Source organism: Halichoerus grypus, chromosome 6 (assembly GCF_964656455.1).
Source record: "Halichoerus grypus chromosome 6, mHalGry1.hap1.1, whole genome shotgun sequence".
Lineage (NCBI taxonomy): Eukaryota > Metazoa > Chordata > Mammalia > Carnivora > Phocidae > Halichoerus > Halichoerus grypus.
The window spans coordinates 82,306,989-82,332,146 of NC_135717.1; the positions used below are offsets into that span (position 1 = coordinate 82,306,989).

The 25,158-nt window shown below is 46.0% G+C and overlaps 1 protein-coding gene across 1 annotated transcript in view; it reads right to left on the reverse strand.

Annotated features, from left to right (window-relative positions):
• Window positions 1-11,838: 11,838 nt before the first annotated feature.
• VWF (von Willebrand factor) overlaps window positions 11,839-25,158 on the reverse strand; it is a 134,220-nt gene continuing 120,900 nt past the window's right edge. Inside the window, exons 44-52 of the mRNA XM_036117632.2 lie at window positions 24,445-24,555; window positions 23,364-23,544; window positions 22,635-22,675; window positions 22,027-22,143; window positions 15,779-15,877; window positions 14,993-15,121; window positions 14,430-14,469; window positions 12,381-12,478; window positions 11,839-12,164 (exon numbers count right to left, since the gene is read on the reverse strand). Coding sequence (XP_035973525.1) covers window positions 11,976-12,164; window positions 12,381-12,478; window positions 14,430-14,469; window positions 14,993-15,121; window positions 15,779-15,877; window positions 22,027-22,143; window positions 22,635-22,675; window positions 23,364-23,544; window positions 24,445-24,555 — 1,005 coding nt within the window. The 3' untranslated portion in view covers window positions 11,839-11,975. The remainder of the gene's footprint in view (window positions 12,165-12,380; window positions 12,479-14,429; window positions 14,470-14,992; window positions 15,122-15,778; window positions 15,878-22,026; window positions 22,144-22,634; window positions 22,676-23,363; window positions 23,545-24,444; window positions 24,556-25,158) is intronic.

Here is a 25,158-nt window from a genome sequence, read left to right on the forward strand (position 1 = left end):
CTATTATTGTATTGTTGTCAATGTGTTTCTTTGATTTTGTTATTAATTGGCTTATATAATTGGCTGCTCCCATGTTAGGGGCATAGATATTTACAATTGTTAGATCTTCTTGTTGGATAGACCCTTTAATTATGATATAGTGCCCTTCCTCATCTCTTATTGTAGTCTTTGGTTTAAAATCTAATTTGTCTGATATAAGGATCGCCACCCCAGCTTTCTTTTGATGTCCATTAGCATGGTAAGTGGTTTTCCATCCCCTCACTTTCAATCTGGAGGTGTCTTTGGGTCTAAAATGAGTGAGAGGTTGAGTCTTACCAAGTTAGAGAATCATGGGGAAAACCTTGCATTTTCCAAAAATATACCTTAATGAAGCAGAAAACCGAACCTAAATATTAAGCTCGAAGGGATCAGCCAGTAATTGAACTGCATGCTAGAAAACTTCTCTTAAAAAAAATTTTAACTCTCCTGAGAGAAAGATAATGTTGTATCATGTACAATGTCCATTTTACATCAAGACCGACTAGACATGCAAGAAACAGGCATAAGTGACCCATGAAAGACACAAAGCAAGCAATAAAAATTCATCTCCACCCTCTTACCTTTTTCACTAGGTCCAGAGGGACCCGGGGTCAATTTACTCTATCCCCAACCTCACTGTCAAGGCTGCTGGGCCAGCCTTGGTCATACACACAGACACAGTCTGTGCTGGATCTGGCCCTGTTGAGGGGACTGGTGTTTGTTCTCTTTACTCTTTCCTAGTTGTGCTGTTTATGCTTCTAAAATAAACAGGACTTGATCACCAAAAACAAACAAACAAAACACACACACGCACACACCCCTGATCTCAACACAGCCCAAATGTTGTGTTTAACAAAGAAGACTTTAAACCAGCAAACATAAATATGTTCTAATAAATGAAGTTAAGTATGATCTTAATAAGTGGAAGATATGGAAACTGCAAAAGTGCAGAGAACTAGAAAATACAAACAAAAATCAATGTAATTGGTTTCACACTCCCTGATTTCAAAACTTACTACAAGCACAGCAATTAGGCAAGAACAAGAAATAAAGACAGCCAAATTGGAAAGAAAGAAATAAAACTGGCACTATTTTCAAATGACATAATACTATATAGAGAAAACCCTGAAGACTATCAAAAAACTGTTAGAACTAATAAATTCAGTAAAGTTGCAGGATAGAAAATCAAATACCAAAAAAAACTTATTTAAAGTTACTGTGGTATTGGCATAATTATAGAAAAATGATCAGTCATTAGAATTGGGATTCCAGAAATAAAACCTTGAATTTCAACAAAGGAACTAAGAAGTGGGGAAAGAAATGGGGAAATGGTACTGGGACAACTGGATATCCACACACAAAAGAAGGAAGTTGGACCCTTTCCTCACACCATACATAAAAATTCATATTTTCAAAAAGGGATCATGACCTAAATGCAATAGGTAAAACTATAAAACATGTGAAAGGTAACACAAGAGTACATCTTTATTACCTTAGGTTAAGCAATGATTTCTTAGCTATTCTACCAAAAAGCACAAGCAATCAAAGAAAAATAGACAAACTGACTTTCATCAAAATTAAAAATGTTTCAAAAGACACCATCAATGGGGCGCCTGGGTGGCTCAGTCATTGAGCATCCAACTCTCGATTTCGTCTCTAGTCATGATCTCAGGGTTGTGAGATCAAGCCCCATGTCGGGCTTCATTCAGAGTCTGCTTGAGGTTCTCTCTCTCCCTCTCCCTCTGCCCCTCCCCCTGCTCCCTCTCTAAACAAATAAATAAGTAAATAAAATCTTTAAAAAAAAGAAGACACCATTAATAAAGTGAATATACAACCTAGACAAGGGGAGGAAATATTTCCAAGTTGTATATCAGAATAGGGATTGTATCCAAAATATATAAAGAACTTTTACAACTCAACAATTAAAAAAAAAAACCTAATTTGAAAATGAGCAAAGGATATGAATAGACATTTCTCCAAATAAGATAGGCAAGAAATATTCAATAGCACATGAAAAGATGTTCAACATCATTAGTCATTAAAGAAATGCAAATCAAAACTATAATGACATACCACTTTACACCACTAGGATGGCTATGATTTTAAAAAAAGACAATAACAAGTGTCAGTGAGGATGTAGAGAAGTTAGAACCCTCAGACATTGCTGGTGGGAATGTAAAATAGTAGCCTAGCAATTCCTGAAATGTTAAACACAGAGCTTCCATATGACCCAGCCATTCTACTCTAGGTATATACCCAAGAGAAATAAAGACATACGCACACACAAAAACTTGTACGTGAACATTCACAGCAGCTTTATTCATAGTAACCAGAAAGTGGAAATCCAAATGTCCATCAAATGATAAATAAACAAATGTGGTGTATCCAAAGAAGGGAATATTATTCAGCTTTAAAAAGAACTGAGCTACTGATACATGTCACGATATGGCTAAACACTGAAAGCATGCTCAGTGAAAGAGCCCAAACACAAAACACTATATACAGTATGATTCCACTTATATATAATATCCAGAATAGGCAAATCCATGGAGACAGAGAATATATTAGTGGTTGTCAGGAGTTAGAGGGAGGGAGGAAAGGTGAATGGCTGTCAATGAGTATGAGGTTTCTTTTTAGGATAATGAAAGTGTTCTAAAATTAGAGAGCAGTGAAAGATGCACAACTCTATGAATAAAAATGACTGAATTGTATATCTTTAAAGGCTGGATTTTATGGTATGTGATTATATCTCAATAAAGCTGGCATTTTTTAAAAAATGGAATTCCTAGAACTGAAAAGTACAAAAAGAAAAAGAAAAACTTCATTGGATGAGCTTGACAGCAAAGTGAAGAAGGCAGAGAAAAGATCAGTGAAGTTAAAGATGGATCAATAGAAATGATCTGATCTAGAGAACAGAAGACTAAAGACTGAAAATAATTAACACAGTCTCAGGAACTGGTGGGACCACATGGTCTGACATACATGTTAGAAAAAGAAAAGACCGGAAGTCAGGCAGAAAAACAATTGAAGAAAGAGTGAGTGAAATTATCCCAAAAGTTGATAAAATACAATTAATATCCATACTCAAGAAGGTCAACAAACTCAAGGAAGAAAAATACAAAGAAAATCACCCCTGGGCACATCATAGGCTGACTGCTGCACACCAAAAATAAAAATAAAATATTAATATCGAGAGCTACCAGATTAGGAAGGTATTACACATGGGTAAAATAAAAATCTGGATTAAGGCTGACTTCTCATCAAAACCATGGAGACCGACAGAGAACACCTGGAGTCCTGAAAGGAAAAACTTGTCTGATGCAAGTATTCTTCCAAAAGGAGAGTGAAACAGACAGTTTTCCATAAAAACACAAGCTGAGAGGGACGTCTGGGTGGCTCAGTCAGCTAAGTGTCCGACTCTTGGTTTTGGCTCAGGCCATGATCTCAGGGTCGTGAGATTGAGCCCTGCATCGGGCTCTGTGCTCAGTGGGGAGTCTCCTTGAGATTCTTTCTCTCCCTCTCTGTTTGCCCCTCCCCCTGCTCGCGCTCTCTCTCAGATAAATAAAATCTTAAAAAAAAAAAAAAAACAACACAAGCTGAGAGAATTTGTCACCAGCAGAACTGCACTTCAACACCTGCTAAAGGAGGTTCTTCAGGCTGAAGGGAAATGGTACCAGATGGAAACTGGGGAGCTGTTCCTGAGGAAGGGTCTTGTGTCCCCCTCCTACAGAGGAGAGGAGAAATAGACTGGCAGCCCTCTGGTCTAAATGGATGATGAACTGTGGAGCTTTTTATATGCTATAAGCCACTACTTTTCAAATTAGAGGTTTACCCCAATGGCGGGTGATCTACAGGTTTGCAAACAGCGTTTTTAAAAACATAATAGGGTGGAGTGGCCTGAGAAAGAATAGAACACAAACACCCCTTTTTAAAAATATCAGAAACAATAAATGCTCACGTGATGAATAATACTCTTTCCAAAAATCTATTAATGAAACTACAGCTCATTATGTTGGGCAACGTCTTATATAAATAGCACAAATATCACTGTGACATTCTTCTTAAAGTTTAATGTTGATGAACTAGAACTAGCCTCCTTCTATTAGACAATGAAACCCATGTAACTTGCTGTCTCTTTTCTGACCTGCCTGTCAGGAAGTTCACAGATACATTTTTGTTCAACTGCAGTACCTATTCTTAGTCCAGGTTTTGTGATATAATACTGTGCTCCCAATCCTTCATTATTTGGCATTTGTTCATTTAACTGTTATTGTATCTGGGGTTTCCTCTTTTGTAAACTGTTTGAAGATTAATAAATAATAAGTAGAAATAGTTATTTGATACAGGCAAAAATAAAAACATTAAAAAGGGATTTGGGTGAAGAATAATTACCAAAATAGATAAAAACAGGGAACTTTTATTTTTATTTTATTTATTTGTATTTAAACGTTTTTCACAATGGAAGTATATTATTGCTTTTTCTAAGCTATTTTTAATCAGCTAATGTATATCAGGCATGAAGGACCGCTAGAAAGTATGGATTATCCCTGTGTCAGTGAACAAGTCAGAAGATACAAGGTATTAAAAAAGAAACAAGCTCAAAATGGAGTCATTTGCACAGGTCCAGGCATGCATGTGGGCGTGAGTACACACGCACACGCGCGCACGCACACACACAGAAAATCAACAATTTCAACCTATCCCTGGAATGTGACCTTTTATCCTGGGGATGTGACCTTTGAAAGGTTTGTCTGAAATTCCCCCATCAACACTGGTGAGGTAGTAAACCGCATGATAAAAACACTATCATTCCCTTTCCCCAAAAAAGATGGTTTCCAGGCCTGAAACAATCCTTTTTCTTCTGCTAGCAACTTCTTGCCGCAGCCTCCTTCCTATAAAAACCTTCCATTTTGTAGGACTCCTCAGAGCTCCCCTCTACTTGCTGGATGGGATGTTGCCCAATTCGTGTATCACTTAATACAACCAATTCGACCTTCAATTTCACTCGGTTGAATTTTGTTTTTTAACAAAGGGTAGTGTGCCCTCTAACTTGTATTTGCTCAACAGAGGAAGGGAGTAATGCCGGCTAATTGTGAGAACTGCAATCCCTCGGTAGTTTCAGCGCAGGCTAACCTAGGTGGAAGGTTGTCAGCCAGACAGACTTAAAAGTTACCTCCTTGAAGTTTCTGGAGGAAATGCAGGGTTGTCAGTAGGAGTCCAGGAAAGATGTTTAGTACATTTTGAAAGAACTACAGTAGGGTCGTGCTAATGTCATTGGTGTGGTCTGAACAAGTAAAAGTTTGACCCCACCTCCTCCTTCCCATGACGAACCCCTCCTATCCCAGCCGTGGATAAGGCTGCTAAAGTATTAAGACCGTCTTAGGGGACCAAGAGTCTAGAAGGTAAGGTCTTAACAGGCAGGGTGTTGTGCCCTATTAATCTTTGTAACTCCAACCCTGAGCATGTATTTGGCATACATTCCAGCTCACAGGTGTCCTCTGAGCTGATCTGAGCTGTACTTACAGGGACATAATAGAGTGAGCCAGATTGGCTAGAGCCCATCAGGACACTAAGCACATCTTCTTCCTCCTGTGGTCACTAGGTCAGTGTCCCATGCCTCTGTAAACCCCAAATGTGGAACTGAGGTAATCCGTGCTGGTTAAGACATGTGCCCAACGTAGATCATAATGGCACATTTCCTTACGAGTTTGGTGATGACAACCAGCCTCCTTGGGCTTGGTCCCACGAGATAAACTAACCATGATGATTCCAGATTGGAAATAGAATTGACTCGAACAACGCAGGGTCAGGGGTGCCAATCCCCTCGTGCAGTTAAAAATCTGCATGTAACTTTTGACTCCCCCAAAACTTAACTGCTAATAGCCTACTGATCACTGGAAGCCTTACCAGTAACATAGACAGTTAATTAGCACATGTTTTGTATATGTATTATATACTGTATTCTTAGAACAAACCTAGAGAAAAGAAAATGCTAAGAAAATCATAAGGAGAACATATACACTTCTGGTACTGTACTATAAAAACAAATCTGCATATTAGTGAGCCCATGCAGTTCAAAGCTGTGTCGTTCAAGGGTCAGCTGTAGCGTATAGATACGGCCCTGCCTGGACTGTGACCACAGCATTTCCCTAACAGCCTTGCAAAATCAGTATCCCCCTGAAAGCCCCAGTTCCCCCCACATTTCCCACCCCCACTTGCTGGTACCTACACCTCCTTCTAATGACTTCTTATGAACAGAGCAAAAGCCACAATGTGAGGTGCTGGGGAAAACAAGTTTGAATTCCAACTTTATCCTTCTGTGATTATTCGGTGGTTAACACAATATAACTGGCATATTTCTAAACCTCTCTGAACTTCAGGCTCCTCTTCGATGAAATGGACTGAACATTAACAACAAAGTTGTTGTGAGGCAAAGCACCTAGCACAGTGTCTGGATAAAGTAGATGTTTGATGAATATTAGTCTACCTTTTCTCTGAATGCCAAGAACAGATGGCCTGAGCTACGAGACTCTGCATGAGCTGGCTCACTCTTCCCACTCACCCTCTTCATCTCTCTGCTCCAGGCACTTGGCTTCCACACTATTTTTTGGACAGCTCAAGCACACTCCTGTCTCAGGGTCTTTCACCTGTATATATTTGCCTTTGCAAGATCATTCTCCAGATATTTGCAAGGCTTGTTCTTTCGTTTAGCACAATCTCTGTCCCAGCTCATCTCTGCAGAGAGGCTTTGCCTAACCACCTGATCACAAATAGAGACTGATTCTGTTTTGCAGCTAGAGGCAAGATCCTTATGTCTAGTGGTCAAATTTCTATTCTCCATGTGCTCTAAGAACACCACACATAGGGTGGGGCAAGTTTCTCTCAGCCAGCACAAAGAGTTCACAGATGGGTGGATTTCCAGAAAATCAGGTCCTTATTTCATTAAATCAAAGACAAGCTTCACTTTAGGCCCTGTGCCTCATGTCCTCGAGCCTTGCCCTACCATGGATAATGGCAGAAAAGGTACACATAGTAACCAGATCAGTACCTGAGACTGGTGTTTGGAACCCACCCCTCCCCCTCACACATCCACTTCCTCCGGCCAGCAAAGTGGCCCAGGTTCCCACATACAGCAACTCAGAGAGCATTACAGGTTGCTGGAAAGGACCATCCTATTAGGTCTCTGCCTCCGAAAATGACAGGTGGGTGGCAAGACACAGTGAGAGGAGCAAATGTCTGTCAGGGTGACAGACAGCTAGATGGGCCAGGGCTCTGAGATCAGGTCCCAAGAACAAATCCAGACAAGTAGAGGGACCCAGAATACCACAGTCCTCTAGGAGAGCCCCCACCTTGTCTAAGATCCTCCCTCCACCTGCCACTTGCCTTTGGGCTTAGATCTAACCTTGCTCAACGGGGCCTTCTGTCGTGGACCAGGGTCCACATGGCTCCCAGAGGTATCTCCAGGACTATGACTGACACCTACCTTCCAGGTCCTTTGATTCACTGTTTATGCCAATGGAGTGGGCACCTCCCAGCCTCAGGCCTCACTCAAGAACCACCAGAAGAAAGACACTCAACATAATCCCTTTCCAGGCAAGTCAACCCAACCCTGCCCAAGTGCGTGTGTCTCTGCTCAGTATAACTTGAGAGACGCGGCAGGAGAATGTCCTCCACCCAGGAAGTCCACCTCCACTTGCTTTTCCTCTAAGAGAAGGGGCGCCTGTGTTTCCCTGCACCCTGAGGTGTAAATGCTCCTCTTGAAGGCAGGTTTGGGTTAGGGTGGGAAGAGACTTCCTGAAATCCTGAGGACACTCCAGGGAGGCCAAAGTCAAAGTCGCTGGGGATGAATCCGAACCTCTGTCCTCAGCAGACTGCTTGTGAATTAAACCCCAGTTGCTTGCTTGCCCCAGATAAGCTAAACTAAACATCCAACGACTAGTAATGAGTTGAGGCCAAAACGCAGAGGTAAGAACGGGTAATCAATCACCAAAAAGCCGCTGCACCAATACTCTGCCTCTTGCCCTACCTTCTATCTCCTTGATAAATAATTAATAATAATAATAATAATAATAATAATAATGTGTATGGGAAATTGCTCAGGCGTCCCTCAGCTCCCCGACCCCGGCGGAGTAGGGACCAGTGCCCCGCGCCTCCCTCTCCAGGCTCACGTGGGGTCAGCCGCCCCAAAGGCGCGGAGTTAGGATGCCGGCTCCGTCACTCGCAGCCCCTCTCCCTCCTACGACTCGCCGGACGCCCAGGCCCAGAGGCCCCGGCAGGGGAGACTCACCGCGCAGCCCGAGGGCGGCCATGGTGCGGGCGCACCGGACACGAAACCCGGACTGGCCCGCGGCTGCGCCGGCGTCTGCTCGGGCTTATTCCGCCGCGGGGCTAATTCCATGGCGCTGAGCGGCGCCCGGACGTGCCCGCCCCCCGCCCGCCGCCCGCCGCCGCCCGCTCCTCCCCCTCGCGCCGCCCCGCACCGCCCGCCCGGCCGCCCGGGGTTCGAGCGGGGGGCTCCCGGCTGCGCCCCGGGCGCACCGGCGCTGCGAGCGGCACGTGGGCCGGGAGCGCGCCCGCGGGCAGCTCCAGTCCGGGCGGCGCTGGGGTCAGTGAGGCTGAGGGGCGAGCCGGGCAGAGCTGCCTCCTCACCTGGGTCGGGCGTGAACGTTCAGCCGGATTAGCTGGCGCACCGTCTGGCTGATGAGTTTCCAATCCCGCCCCGCTGCCCTGTCGGTCCCGGGCACTGCCGGCTCGGGGAGGGAGGCTGCCTCGCCCAGCTGCCGGCGCTCGCCCTCGCGCCCAGCTGTCCCCACCTCTCCCGAGAGTCCGAGGGGCGGGAGCGGGGGGCGGGGGGGCATAGGGCCCGAGAGATAGGAGGACAGGAGGAGGGGCTGCGAGAGGCAGAAGGGGGCCAGGTAGGTCTCACTGGGACCGTCCCTCTGAGAGGCTTGGGACTGGGTCCAGGGGGGAGCCTGGAAGCTCCATCCCAGAGAACAAGAGGACCCCCATCTCTCCCGCCTGGTTCAGGTGCCCTGCGATGAGCAGAGAAACGCAAGACCCTCTGAAGGGCTATTCTGGAGGAGGGAATCTACGACTCCAAGATGCAGGGACCCAAAAAAGTGAAAGGGTATTATGTTAAGGTCAAGTATGCTATTTATTCTTCAGTGTGAAGAATCGTATCTCCTGCACTGATAGGGTAGGCTGGTGGTGATTGCTCCTCACTTGCTAGAGGACAAAGGGGAGTAGACAGCACAGATGAGTCAGGGGCGACACAAAAGGAAAACCAAAGGTATTATGTCCCAATCCAGAGCTTTATTCCCACCACGAGGAGTGATCAGGGCTAACGTTTATTCCGGACTTCCTCAGGTAGCCCTCTCAGAGCTTTACCGCCGTGATGATTGGACTCTGACACATCCCTATGAGGCAGTTGGTGCTGGTGTGCCCATCTGACAGATGAGACTACCGTGTAAAAGGTCAGCAACTCGCCTCTAGGAGCTATGCTGGGATCCCCAAGCAGCCAGTGTGCTCAGAGTCCATGCCCCAATGCTTTGCTATTCTGCTTCTTTCTCTCCCAGACAATGCCCTTCTCCCCATTCACTCCCAGCAACTCTTCTCCATGTCTTTTCAAGGCCAAGAGCACTGGAAGTCTTTCCACCATGGTTCCTTAATCCATTCCCTTTCTTCTCTCCCTCCTGCACTTTCTTATCCCTTAGCCCCTGTATTCTCTCTCCTTGAGACTCCCCCTAGAACTCTCCCCTTGGGGGACTCTGTCTCACCTGGTCTGAGGGCAAGCAGGAAGAGTCCCTGAGACCAGAGACAGGCCCTGCCCTGTTAAAAGGGAAAGTGGCCGAGACACACCCCCACTGCCACTTTCTCTGTTTGCAGCCTCCTTACCCTGCTCCCTGCCATTTTTTAAAAATCAAAACATACAGTTTTTCTGATTTGGCTTTTTTCTTGACAGTGAATTGTCCTATCAGTAAATCTGAGGAGAAATTCAAGCTATGGAGGCACAGGGGGTTGGAAAATTGACACCTTAGGCTGGAGAGGTAGCCTCCCTGCTGAGTTTCTCTCTGGCCCATGCCTCCAGTAACACCTCATCCCCAGGTAGAGTGTTAGGCGATCAGTAAGAAGAGAGGTAATTCCCTGCCCCTGGATCTGGTTTCCTACAGAGACCTCAGAGCCTACTCAAAGCTGGAGGCGAGGTGCTGGACGGACCGATGACAACCTGTGAATTATTGAGCAGTTATATAAAACTTCTATCCATTCTTCCTTTCCTCCGCTGACTAAGCTCCCCACCAAAGCTGCTCAACACAATCCATGCCATTTGCCTGTAGTGTATCTCCCCTCCGGGTGATTCCCCACAGTATCGGAAGTGGGTGAGTCCTAGAAATGCCGTAGTCACTGGTTCCGGGGCCCCGCGAGGACCGAATCTGTAAGCAACAGGGATGGCGTGGCTCTCGTGGAGTGGCCTGGGAGTTCTTGCCTAGGTGTCAGGCACCTGGATTCTGAACCTGCCATCCAGCCACTGTGTGACCTTTGGCAAGTCACTTAGTTTTCTGAGCTGCTTTTATTCTCTGTAAAGGGGCGGTGGGGGGAGGGGGAAGTGGATTGGATGATGTCTAAATCCTTTCCAGCTCCACCATGCAGCACTTCCAGTGAGTAGAGTCTCTCCTGTGCTAAAAGGATCTGGAATGAAAATCAATTCTCCATCAAATTCTTGTTATAAACCCAGGGCATTCCCTTAATTCTCATGGGTATTCTCTCCCCAGCTAGAGTCTCCACCATTTGGCCAGCATATACATGTAAACTCTTCACATAAATTGTCCTCTCCACAGAAGGACAATCTGTTCTTGAGAGTGACATTACTGGTTAGTGATTTGGAGACTGGGTGAAGTTTGGTGTTATCTCTACCCTTCCACTAAAAGATGTCTGGAGTAAGCAGGGCCTGGGTATCCAGCATACAGCCCAAAAGAAACTCAGCTCTTTCCCTCCTCAGGATAAAGTCAATCCCTAATGCTCTGCCACCGAAAATAGAGACACTTATTCCCCCTGCTTTGAGCCTTGATTTCCCCTCATTTTTATTCTTGTCACTTCTTATGTTATTAAAGAGCAATTTACAGTTACCCCCAGATTTCAGCCATATTTTACCCTCTCAAACCCATGAGTGAGACTAACGTTCCTATTCTCCAGATGAGGAAACTAAGTCTGAGAACCACTAATGGTCTTATTTGGGGCCACACAGCAGAACAAGGGCCATGTCTAGAATCCAGGCCTGCCTGCAAGTCTGGGGCTCATCCCCTACGGCCAAGCCTGTGCTGGATGGGCCCCTGTTCCTGTACTGGCCAGCACCCCTTTTCAAGTCCCCTCAGTCGTCAGCACCTCTTCTTCCCTCGAGGCCCACTGACAATACACGGGAACTTAGGGAGCCAAGGGCTCAGAGAAACCCTGGCATACCTGCTCAAACTCCTTCACCCCAAGGTCAGCCACACTGGCAATAACCATGTCTGTCTTGGCAGGATCCTGGCCCCAGGGCCCACCCCTCTGCTCTGTTCAGAAGCCCCTGGATCCAGAGCTTGGAGAACCTAGTGTTCCTGAACAAATCCCTTTGGGGATTTGGGCTGGGTTCTGAGGAGGCCTGCCCCCCACAATCCTCTCCCCACCCCATGGAGGCAGACACCACTTTTTCCCAGAGGTTGGCCATGCCTGCGGCTGGAGTGCTTCCAGTTGGAGCCTGTGCTTTCTCCCCCAGAACCAGGTTCGGAACTCGGGCCCAGCCTACCCCTGTCATCTCAGCCTAGTAGACGCAGTGAACCATCAGCCTTTTGCAGGGGGGAGAGATTGGCCTTTATTGTGGGCTCAGGAGCGTCCAAGAGCGGAGCATGAGGAGCGAGCAGCCGCGCTCTGGCGGGCCCGGTCTCGGGTGAGGCAGGTGACAGCAGGCGTCCAGGGCAGCGGCCTCACTGGCTGCACTTCCTGGGAGAGCATTTGCACTGCATGGCGTTGAGGATCTCGTGGTAGACCAGGGAGCCGTTGGTGCAGCGCAGGGGCACCTGCATGGGCTCCGTGCGAGTGGGCGAGCAGCAGAAGCACTGGTCCTGCACATCCTCCGTGTCGATGGAGTACAAGGCTTTGCTGGCACATTTACCCTGTGACAGAATGGGGGGGGAGGGGCGCGTTGTAATGCTGGAAGATCCTGCTAGGCAATTTGCAAAGGGACATCTCAGGGAAGTCTGACATGCCCACTATCCTTATGGTCCTATTACACCCAAATCCCGCTAGCTGCGATTTCTATGCATGTTTGATCAGGAAACATAATCCCACCCTTCCCCCTGCAGGCCTCACTGAAGCCAGGGCCCCCTTACCTCGCAGTAATGAATGTCCACTTCCTCTTCCGACTTACAGTCTCCCACCTTGACATACCGCAGCCTGGCCGTGATATCCTTGCATTCCAGCTCCTCACCTACAGGACAGGTGAGAGATGAGGCCAGGGGCCTGGCTGAGATTCGATAGAATGCTCTCCGGCCCATTTCCCTCACTTCACTGGAAAAAGGTCAGTTTCACAGTAACCAAATCACCAAAGCCAGCTACAAGGAGGGGAGTTAAGTTATCCTGGTTCACCTCAGAATCTCCTGGCCCTCCGATCCAGAGATATAGTTATGGCTGGGTTTAACTCACTTAATGGTACAATTTTAATGGCAGGAGGAGCCTAGATCCACTGTGCGTTGGTGTTGTAGATGGATGAGACTTGCCTTTATGTAACTGTAGACTCTAAAAACCATAATGACTGGAGCAATCTTCTTATGCTTATAACTATATCCGGAAGCTAATGGGCAATGAAGTAGCCAATAAATATAACTAATATCTATCTTTGCCTTTAGAAAAGAGGAAAAGCAAATGTCATGGCCACACAAGGGGCTAAGAGGATCTCTAGGACTCCCTTATGGAGTCCTCCCTTTGGGAATAGCTGTCTCCGGTCCCTGGCATGGCAAGGATTAGTGGCATTCAGATCTGAACCTCTACTAGGCCCACCGATAATTCTAAGATTTAATGCCAACTCGCCATTCCCCATCTGAACACTGAGACTCTTCCATTCTTGAATGGCTCCCAAACTAAATCACCCCTAACTACATATTAGCCTGCCTCCCAACTTCCAAATAACTTCATTTTACAGTGAAAGCCTGCCAACCACATTAAAAGAATGAATAAGGAAAACATATTTAGGCCAACATGCTATATTCTTTCACTGTAGATTTAAATCCCTGAGCCTGGCTTCCTTTCCTTAAGAAGGGTCTCCACTCTCCTGAAAGTACTGACCAACACAGGTCCCTTGCTGCCTCCCTGCTAGTTTTGCAGATAACTGTCTCTTGACCAAATTCCATGTGCAAAGTGTACCCAGAGAGAATTCATTCTCCCTGATGGTTTCCAGACTTCAACATTCTGAAATTTATGCAGATAGGAATCACAGAAAGAGTAGCTTTCGGAGCGTGTTTCCTTGATCTGCAACCTGCTTACAGCAATTGCAGGGACTTGTCAGAGTTAGTCATCAGGGAGAGAATGAATGATTCACGCTTTCACTCTTCCTTTCTTTACCCAATACCGAACATGGGCCCAAGACCCCCAAATAAAACAAAAAACACAAAGCACTAAACCAAAAACAAAAAATATTAGCCCAGGCAAGTGATTCTATATTCAGAGACCACGACACTAACACTAGGATTCGGAAAGTTACTGGTGCTCGTGAACACAGGAATGTGTGGTGAGATTGCTCTCTGATGGGCAGCCTTGTAGACTCTGGCCCCAAAGTTGCTGCTAAGAGCTACAAGGACCCACTGGCAGAACATAACTGCAAGGCCATGAGGGGCCGAGAGTGAAGAAGGGGAGGTTATTCAATGTAGACCGGTCTTACGAACTCTTGAGAAGACTCTGTGCTCTCTGCCCCTGCAGGTCTCACAGCCCACAGGGGGAGCTGATGTTAGCCAGCTGGTGGCTTCTCTTTCTCTGGGAGGTGGCTGTCTGACCCTCAAAGAATACATTTGTCTTGAGTGTCTGCTCTGTCAAGATTATGGACCAAGGGTGCCTTTCTTCAAAGAGCTCTGGTTGGAAAAAGAAGATATTGTCTCAGGATGGGACTGTGAGCCACCCCTGCCTCTAGGAGGGAAAAGGCAGGTAGGAGGATAGAAATAGGAGTTTTGGGAAAAGGGAAGAAACTGCTTCACAGGGATTTGAGTGGCGATTTGAGGAGGGGGCAGTCTAAGAACATTCAGGGAGGGTGGAGGTTCCCTGCAGAACTAAACCTAGTGATTCGTCAATGGTTAAGAACTATCTTTCCAGAACAAGCTTCCTCCAAAGAAAACAGTCCCTGGACTTGGTCTGACAGATTTCAAGGGACAAGCTATTGGTAATATACTTACATGTGTCACAGCAGGTGCCTGGAATTTTCATGATTTTCCCCTAAGAAAACAGCAAAGTCCCAGATTAGGCACAACTAGGACATAGCAGACAACTTCTGGGTCATTCCAGGCCAATTCTTGGCTCTGGACTCACAGCCCCGAGCTTCAGTCCCCAGACATACACTGTGCATTGCCATCACAACTGGGAACAGACTGACCATCCTACCTGACCAGGCTGGATTCAATCCTGATTATTCTAGATTCTCTCCCAGTTGCATCACCAGGACCATATTCTCAGGAGAGACTAGAAATCATTTGATCTCTCACCCTCCCATTCAAGGATCACAGATTCAGTCTCCCCCAAGGGAAAGGTATCTATTGAAAGCACCATATAGTGCATAGAGTTTTGTCTCTCCAACAGGCTTTGATTTTGAAACTTCATTGGTTTTTAAACTAGGTCTGGGGTCTCCCTTGGACACTGGGACATCATGTCAGAGAAGACCATGCTGTTCAGAGGACTCTGTTCTTAGAGTCAAAGATGGAGTGGTCAAGAGAATAGTAGGGCCTGAGCTCCAACTACTCACTCCCTCGGCCAGACACTTGTGTTCATCAAAGGGCGGGCAGCCTGTGACCCTCTTCTCCCAGATGTACTCTCCTCTCTCATTGACCTTGCAGAAGTGGCTATCACAGCCATCCTGGAGCATCTCATCACGCTGAAAACAAAGAGGGGAAATGGGTAGAGCAAATCTGAAGACAGTGTTTGGTCTGCAAAGACACTTCAAACCATGACCTTGACTCCTTGAAGTTGTTGAAACAATTTGGAGGACTATGGAGCAAGACTGAGACAGTACCTACAGTCTCCACACCCAGAGCACACAATAGAAGTGGAGTCCCAGCTTAGTTACTGTCAATAGGGCTGCATAAATGCAAAGAATCCCTCCAAACTCTTCTGACCACCTAGAAGCTTAAAAAATTAAGACATAGTGAGGGTAAACTAGCAAAGCAATAACTGAACCAGAGATGAACCAGGGCACCACCACCCTAACAACCAATTTTCACTCTCATAGATCAGACTTACTGTCACCCTGATTGACTATCCAGTCTTATAGACAATCAAGGCTGGAAGAAATCTTAATGATCAACCAACTCCAAATCATGGCCCTTACGCTAACTACGCTCTGGTCAAGAAGAGTGAAAAAATTACTAAATCAAAGAGAAAATTTTGTACCTTCTATAGGTTATCCATCTTTTCTCTATAAAATCAGAAATAGGTGGGAAGCTAATATTGACCCAAACTTAGTCCCTCTTTCTTGAAGAAGAAATGCCAAAATAGGAAACCAGGTGGTGACATGAGTTCAACTTCCTCCCACCTTCAGTGTCATGATCTGTCCTCCTCTTAGCTGAATGGTGCAAGCCGTAGGCAGACATTTCCCACAGCATTCACCTTGGTTCTTCTCTTCCTTGTAACCCTGTATCCAGGAGAAAAATCAGCTTTGTTTAACCCCCCAGGATACCCTGATCATAAGTAGGCTTACTTTTCTAGTTTCTGATCTCTCCCATCCAGCAAGTTTCACCCAAAGCTCAGAAATTTAACATTCAACTCTTGTCTAACCTTTGTCAGTTCTCACTCCCCTAGATGGCATTCCTTCCCTCCACATACATACATCTTGTTCATGTTTTAGCAGCCAGACCTATTAAATTAGACCTCTCCCTTGAGTTCCAGACTTACAAATTCAATGGTTTGTTTGACAACTGTTTATCTTCTTATCTTCTCAAGACTTATATACAAAATGCAACTTGATTTTTGTCCCAAATTTCATTCTTCTCCTGTCCTACCTTACCTTGGTAAATGGCTTCATTACCCAGTTGCTCAAAACCAGAAATCTGGGAGTCATCCTTGACTTCTTTCTTTTTTCTCATTCCCCCACCCCCATCACCAATCTTGCCAAAAATGCCTAACTCAACCTCTGCTTGTCATGACCAACGTCCTCTGTCATCACCTAGTCCAAGCAATCATCATATACCACTAGACTCTAGTAACAGTCTTTATTTGTCTTTCTATCTGCATTCTTGCCCCTATACTGTAGGTCTCCACACATCTGCTAGAAGTATTTTCTTTTAAGTCTAGTCATGTCACCCCCTTGATTAAAAATAATCCATGGAGTTCTGGTTCTAGTAATGGCAGAGTAGCTTATATTGGGCTGATCTTCTATAGACAACAATTATAAATTCTTGACAAAATATTTTTAAAAATTGTTGAAAGTCACTGAATGGCAAAAATAACATCTTGTGAATTTACTTCTCATGTAGAAGTAAGCTATGTGACAACAATAGCACAAAGTATAGGGGGGAAAGTACATCATACATGAAGTGTATATTATCAAACCAAGGTAGACTATGATAAGTTAAGGATGCATATTGTAATCTCTGGAGTAACTGCTATTATCTCTGGCAAAATATTTTCTATCTTCCCTTGTGATTTCTTCTTTGATTCATGGATTATTTTAACGTATTTTATTTAATTTCCAAATGGTGCGGCATGTTTCTAAATACCTTCTCGTTACTAATTTCAATCTAATTGTGGTCATAGAATGTACTCTAAATGATTTCAAAATTTTCACATATATTGACATTTTAATGGTCCAGAATTTGGTCCAGATAGGTGAAAATTTCATGTGCATTTGAGAAGAATGTGTGCTCTGCATTTTGGGAGTATAGTAGTCTATTATTTTCAATTAGGTCAAGTTGGTGGATACGGTTTTCCAAATCTTCTATATCTTTACTGATTTTTTTCCTACTTGTTCTATCAATTACTGAGGAAAAAAACATTAGAATTATGAAATAAGATTGTGGATAAGCCTATTTCTAGTTCTCTCAATGTGTGCTTCATATATTAGAAACTCTGCTACCAGATGCATACACATTTAAGATTTGTGTGTCTTCATGATGAATCTACTCTTTTATAATTATGAAATAACCTTCTTTATTTTTGGTAACATTCCTCATTTTACAGTCCATTTTATGTGGTATTAATATATCCATCGCAGTTTTCTTATTCTTAGCATTGACTGGCATATCTTTTTTCATCCTTTTATTTTCAATCTCTCCATCTCTCTAAATTGAAAACAAATCTTGAGGCACCTGGCTGACACAATCAGTGGAGTGTGCGACTCTTGATCTGGGGCTCATGAGTTCAAGCCCCACATTAGGCGTAGAGCTTACTTTAAAAAATAGTAATAATAAACAAAATTGAAAGCACATCTCTTGTAAACAGCATACTAATTGGGTCTTGTTTTTTTATCCAAGCCTGACAATCTCCATTCTTTATTGGGATTTTGTTTTGTCCATTTACATTTAATGTAATTATTGATACGGTTGGGTTTAAATCTCCCATTTTGCTATTCATTTTATTTGTTGTCTTCTCTGTTATCTGTTCTATTGTTAATGATTTTCTATATTCTTTTGGTTTAATCAAGTTGCTTGTTTAGAATTTTATTTTCTCTCCCCTATTGTGGGCTTTTTAACTGCATTTCTTCATATTACTATTTTAGTGGTTACACAGACTTATCCATTTATCATTTGTCATCAAACTATATACTTAATATCTGTGCATTTTATTGTATGTAAACTATCCTGATTTTTAAAAATTATTAATTTTACAAAAATTTTAAAAATAAGACTTTCTAAGGCTTCCCATTGCATTCAGAATAAAATCCAATCTTCTTAGCATGTTCTACAAGGCCCTGTATGGTTCCTTCCTTCCTAATTTTATGACCTTTTCTTCTACAACCATTCTCTTGCTTTTGACAATCTACCCCTTTGCATCTTCTAGGACCATGAATATGCCAACCTCCTCACCTGAGAGACTTTGTGTATGTTATCCCTCTACCTGTAATGCTCTTCCCCATGTTTTGTATAACTAGCTCTTTCTCACCCTTCAATAATCATTTCAAATATCATTACTCAGAAAGGTCTTGTAAGATACAACACACACACACACACACAAAGATACTCTTCATAACACTTAACACAATCTGAAATTTTCATTTGTTCTCCCTGAGAGGCATGTAAATTCCAAACTAAGTCTATGCTGTTGTCATTGTATCCCAGCACCTGGCTCTAAGTAGGCCTCCTACACTCACTGAGATTAGTTGAGCTGGGAACTCCTTGACAGTGGCTTTAAGTGACCGTTCTTCATTGATATCTGAGCTGGAAAAAGCAGCAGCTTCCAGACAATAGGATTTCACTATCTTGCAAAAATGTCCCCAAATTTGGGAGACAACATAGGGCAACCAACTCTTTATCTTGCAAAGTAAGAGGATTTTCAACAATGTTAATAAAACAAAAACCAAAAAGCTACCATCAGCTGCTTCATCACTGCATCAAAATTAAAGCTCTTTTAATGCTACCCAACACTCCAAAAAAAGGGGGGGGGGATATAATCTCACAACATTTTTAAAGAATAAACTGAATTATATGAGAAGCCAACGACAATGTCATTCTTTTTCTCGTTTTGCCACATTTAGTAATAACCACTTGGAGATTCATTCATTCAGGTCCTGAGGTTTTCCTAACATGAAGGTCTAGCCAGTCAGTTTGGAGCCCTCAGACAGAAAATGTGGGCCTCTCTGCATTGCTCCCTTGTTCATTGCACTTGGGCTGAATGCTTCTAATCAGCAAGCAAGGTTAGGAGTCAGTAAGCTTGCACAGAATGAATTTAAACAATTTGCTACTCATAAACCAAGCTTCTGAACTCGATGTGTCGTCAGGGAGTAGGTTGTGCAGAAAGCCAGTGAGTGCGGAGTCAGCACAGAATCAGGGCTCCTGGGTCCAGGCCACACGCTCCAAACTGGGAAGGACACCGCTGGAGTTTAAGGCATCAGGTCGTCTTTCACTGGTGAGCTTTAAACTGTATTTTCAAGAATGTACAATTCCTGGAAGGTGTAGGACTGAGGTAAAGAGGACAGGAAGAAAGGAATGGAATAAACAGTATGAGTTAGTGTGGGTGATTACAGTCAGAAGGAGGAGATTAAACGGGTTTAAATTGGGCAGGATTTTGTGGGAGCGTGGATTTGGGTGTTTTTCTTTTCAGTGAGTGTTAGAAGAAGACACCAGGAAACAGCCTCTGCTCAGCAGGCCCAAGGAGAGGAAAATGGACAAAATCTTTACAGGAGAAGTGAGTGGGCAGGGGACAAAGGGAGGAGGGGGCCACTAAGTGAAGGGACAGGGCGGTGGAGACAAAACCTTCACATCAGAGAGGAGAGGACACAATTAAGCCAAGAATAGGGAAAGGCAGAGGGTATTTTGGAAAGAGAAAGAGCAGGAAGAAAAAGAGGGTGGAAGGTAACAGAGCAGCAATGCTTTTGGAGTTGGGAACAAGGGAGGAAGGGGGAGGGGACCCACTTGCTGGAGTAAACAAAGAAAACATTCCCTCAGCAGGTCCCTTGCCCTAGAAGGCCAGAATGCAGCTGCATCACGTAACAGGGCTTCTCTGAGCCCTGCGGGGCTTACGGCCACTCCTGGCAGCGCTCTGGGCTCCATAGGCAGACATACGCACGCACACGCACACACGCACACACGGAGTACGGCACTGCTGAATGGGCTTTCCCCCAAACATCCAGTCAGGAGCAGGCACCTGCCCCTGACCAGTCATGCCACAAACTTGCCCTGTCTGTGTCTCATAGCCCTTCCCGTAAATTGCATTAGCTGCTCAAAGCCTTCCAGTCTTGCCTCCCCCTGCTGTCCTCTTCTAACTCTTACTTCTATCTGCCAGTCCAGTCCCCATTCCCCTTCCCGGAAGGTCCTCTATATTCAACTCCCTGCTCGTCAGCTCATAGTCATGTCCCTGCAGGTGCCTTCTCAGCATTCCATGTCAGGGGACCTCTTCCTCATGCTTTCCTTGAGAGTTCACCGGTCAAGCTTCATGTGTGCTACCCACCAGCACAAACCACCTTCTACAGGTCTCCTTTAAGGTATAAGCACGGTCTCCCCTGGGAGGAAATGAAGGACTCACATGGTGAAGTTAACACTTTAGTCTGATGTAGGGCGTTCAAGCAGACCTACCTAAACTTAATTCACCACAGCTCCTCACCTGCAGGAGACCTCTCTGACCTTCACAGCAGAAGACAGTGGCAAGACCAGTTAAGGATGCTGAACTAGAATGGGGACAATTGCAGTTTTCAGGAAAAGTTGAGAGATAACATTGAAGGAGGATGGATCTAGCAGTTCTCAAGAGGGAGGAAGTGGGGACACTGCCATGGAGGATATCAGAATTTTGGAGGAAAGGAGGAAGAGTTAAAAAAGGGCCATGGATTTAAAACTACTGAAACCTAGATCTAGACTGAATTGATTCTAAAGCTGGATTTCTATGGACGCACAGGAGCTTGTTGTGGCACATTCTGGCCACTAGAGGGCGCTGTTAGAGAGTTAGCAGCTTGCCCTCTAGAAAGCGCTCCTTGGAGATGCTGTTGGTGGGGACTTCTTGCTGCACTGATTGTATTTCAGTGGACATCCAAGGTGAAAGAGATGCCACAAACTCCACACAGCATTATTTCATTCCCTATTCAAGCTGACATGTATTCTAGGGAAGCTGTTACATGCACATACACAACCCAAAATCCTAGAGCTGCAACTGTGATTTAAAAAAAAAAAAAAGCATGTACTTAGTTGGCTTCATTCTAATTGAGGCAGGAATGTTCTCTTTGAATCATTCTTTCAGAAATAGCTGTATCTCCTATAGACCCATTTACTCCACAGATATTTTACTAAGCCCCTACTTTGAGCATGACTCTGTGCCAAGTGCCATGACGAACACAGATGTAGAACGCTCCATATAAAGGACCTGCTCAAGTGTTCTTCATCCCTATCCTCCTGAAGTCCCCTCCTGCTCTGGCTGGCTCTGCTCCTACTCATATGAAGGACTCCTCCCAGACGCTGCCCCAGAGCCTGCCTGCTCCCTGGCAAAGTTGAGGGGGAAAGCCCTCCATTTGCACGGTCTGAAAGAGCTATTACGGCATTCTGTGCTTCTGGCTCACAAGAAGCTCATCTGTCCAATTGTGTTTTCGAAAAAGCAGAAGCCCCAACACAGAAGAAGGCTCTGTGAGGTGGGGCTGAGTCATAATTAAAGCACTGAAATGCCGGTTTTTATCTACCCAACTAGAAATGATGATTCCACTTCTCAGAATCCACCCTCAGAGTGAGCCTAGTCATTATGACCTGGCAGAAACAGGGTGAAAGATTTTAAACCACCTCAGTGCCCAAGAATGAAAGTATAGGTTGCGGTACACCCATTCCAAGGAATATTGTATAGAATTTTACACATAGTAAGTGTCTGATAAATATTTGTTAACAAATTAATTTTTAATGTTTTCAAAGAATGGTAGTAATGCTTCTTAAAATGTTGTGTGAAAAGAAAGAAAGAACTGTAAATATGGTACCATAAGCCCTGCAAATATTATGTTTATTCTTTAAATTTACAAAACAAGGCTCTTCATTATAGTTGTGAAATATTGCCCACAATCAGAAAATAACAAAAGCTTTATTTACAGACCCCAGCGAGGTCCCAGTGCTTGGGTCCCCCAAGTATCCGGGGACCCTGGGTCCCTGACAACCCTCTTACCAGGGGGCAGGCCTCACAGGTGGTCTTCCTGCACTCCAGCTTGAATCCAGAGATGACTCCCACCTGGATGGTGCAGCGGCAAGTCGTGCACACATCAATCATCAGACTTTTTCCGGGCTGAAACCAGAGGCACCAGGGTCAGGCCTCCCAGCACGCTGCCCCCCTGACCCTCCCACTCACCTGAGCTGTCTGCCTTAGGAGAGGGGGCCCAGTGGCCAAGATAAGCCATGGCCCTGACACTCCTCCTGTGTCCAGTGCCCCCCTCCCTCCCTGCCCTCCCACCTCATGTATGGCAATAGTAAGTCAGAGCTTTTATGCCGGAAAGGGAGCCTGAGCAGTGGGAGAGGGGGATGGATTGAAATGTGTGTCAGGCCATCAGAGTGCTTCTCTGCACACAGAAGAGATGCTCATGAGGCTGAGTGGAGGCTGGAAGGTGAGGCCCTAGAGAGTCAGCAAGATGGCGGGAGCCTGGGTACCAGGATGCCCCAGAAGCGGGAGGCAACGGAAAGTGGAGGATAGGGCTCCCTGCTTCCTTTCATTTCCACTTCAGAATGACTGAGCTGTCCACCCTTCCCACAGTTACAACTCGCCTGGAAAAGAAGGCTTACCCCAATGATGGTGCCATTCAGCATGCAGGCCTCCAGGGGCTCTGGGGGAGAGAGAAAAGTGCAGGGCAGATCCCTTCAGGGTCTTCTCCCAGTCTGGGCCCCTCTCCTGCATCTGCAGTCCTTCGCCCCACCCCTCCCCCAGGTGCTGTGGGTCCTAGTGCCAGAACCACAGTGGCCTTGCTCCCCCCAAGCCTGCCCAGGAAGGGCGGGCAGCCTGTGAGCAGGCAGCCCACAGTGAGAAGATCCTTCTCCCCTGCGTCCTCAAGGGGACAGACTTTTTAAATGGTCCACACTTAAGGAGTGAGTGGGAGGGCACTTGGGCTTCTGAAAAAAGGAAATTCTACTCTGGAAACTTTAAGTCCCAAAGAATTCCAAGCAGGTGGTGAAGAGAGTTGCTATTTTGTGTGTTTGTTGGCAGGGTTGGGGTGGGAAGTTGGAGTACCTTTTCCCAGCAGAGGAATCACAGTGAATGATTGAGAAGTCTACCACTCACTAACTCACATGAGCAAATGGAGGTCCAGTGATAGCAAGCCACCACTGAGCACAGTGATGACCTTCAGGAAACTGTAACATTTCTCTCATCTTATTTGCTCTCCCACAAAAGCGTTAGGAACAGATAGGAGGACTTTGATTCTGCCCATTTCCCTGAGTTGCTGAAAAGGCAAAAAATTCAGGAGCCCTTAGCGGACAGAGAGGCTTAGAGGTGGGGGCCCTGGACACACGCCTTACCGCAGCGACAGGTGGGACAACACTCTGAGGTCTTACAACTCAGCTGGAAACCCATGGGGCAGTTGGGGACATCCAGCTGGGGGCAGGAGACATTCCTCTGTTGCACAAAGACCTCTTCCTTCACGCGGACACACTCGTTGATGAGGCAGGGGTTGTCAGGGGAGGCCCAGTGAGAGCCAACCTGCAGTCAGAGCACTAGAGTTGATCAAGGCTGGGGCCAAGGGCCCCATGGGGGTGTGCTGTTCTCTCAGGGAGCTGATATGGGCTCTGGGGATGAGCCCCAGCTTAACGTCTAAGCCCCACCCCTAGAGTAAGACCCACAGAGGGAACGAGTGTGGGTCAAAGACACCCAGTGACCAAGACCCTCACCCAGAGCCATGTGTTCTACAGACACAGTCTTCACCATCTTAGGGAAGCCTCGGGACACTCCCCTCCATCCTGGGCACTAGCTGTGAGCTGAGCTCAGAGGCTCTAGGGCACTCTGACCGAGAAACGGCAGCGTGGGCTGACACAGAAGTGATGTGGAAGGCGAACTCCACCCATTTCCTAGCCAGGTGCTTCTTCCCACTTACTCCTACAGGGAAATAGCAAGAGACTAGGGATGCTGGCGTCTGGCCCCCACAGCCCAGCAATCTGTCCCCAGGGCGTCCAGGCCTGTGGATGAGTGGCCCGACCCAGGGCAGGGCAGTACTCAGAACCTGTGGAGCTTTGGGGCAGTGGTGGGCCTACCACACCTGCAGGATGGTGAGGCTGTCCCATAACAAGCACTCAGGGGAAGCAGACCTCAGATTCACAGGTGAACAGGACACAAATCCCCCCGGAGTTCACAGGACTCTTAGGGAAGGAACCGGGCCTCTCCCCAAATCCACCAAATGGGAAGTCTGAGGCAATCTCAACTGTCCCTATAAAGGGCCAAGTAACCCCAAGGAACATCTGGATAATACCATAGCCAGATGCAATTCCCTGTGGGGATACCAAAGGGTGGGGGATGAAATCAAAGCCAGCCCTGGACCACAGGGTGGCCAACAAAGCTGGTCAAGTCACTACCCTCCTTCCTACCCAGCCTGGGCCCCAGACCTACATTCTTCCAGTGAGACTGGGAGTCCCCCCGTGGTGAACCAATGACCACCTCACAGGCAGATGGCAGACACCTTCCACAGCACTCGCCTTCGTGGATGACGTAAGTGAAGCCCTGGAAAAACACAAAAGACAGAGATTAGGACAGCCCAGGAGCAAAGACACGGGTGTTCTTATCTACCCTGTATGTGTCCTGAGCCTTGGGGATTTGCAGGCCAGTTGGAGTGAACATTTTCATCTCTGTCTTCCACCAGCCTCAGGATCATGCTCAGAAGTGGTTAGGAGGAGTCAACCCCTGAGTTGCTAAGCTAGGTCTTACACCAGCTGAAGAGACATAACCCTGCCCTCTGAAAGCTTCCAGTCTCAGACCAGGATCCAGTCCGTGGGAGTATTAAAGACAGCCCAGAACTCACTCAGCAGCAGCTAGCTGGCTTGATCTTTATCATGGCCAAATCTAGGGCCCCTTATTGACTGGGGAAGAACAGTCAGGATGCCTGGGATCTAGTCTCTACTCTTACAAGGATAACCACCTATACAAGATGAGCACCTTGACCTCTCACCAACATGCAGAGTTGGGTTTCCCCTGGTCACTGCTTGATATTACCTAGTGGTTTACGGGCACAGTAAGATAAGAAAGTACACAGATTGGTCTTTTCCAGAAAGTCTGTCAGGGAGACCATGGTCCTACAGGTAGGCCAGCCTATCTTGCCTCTTGGAG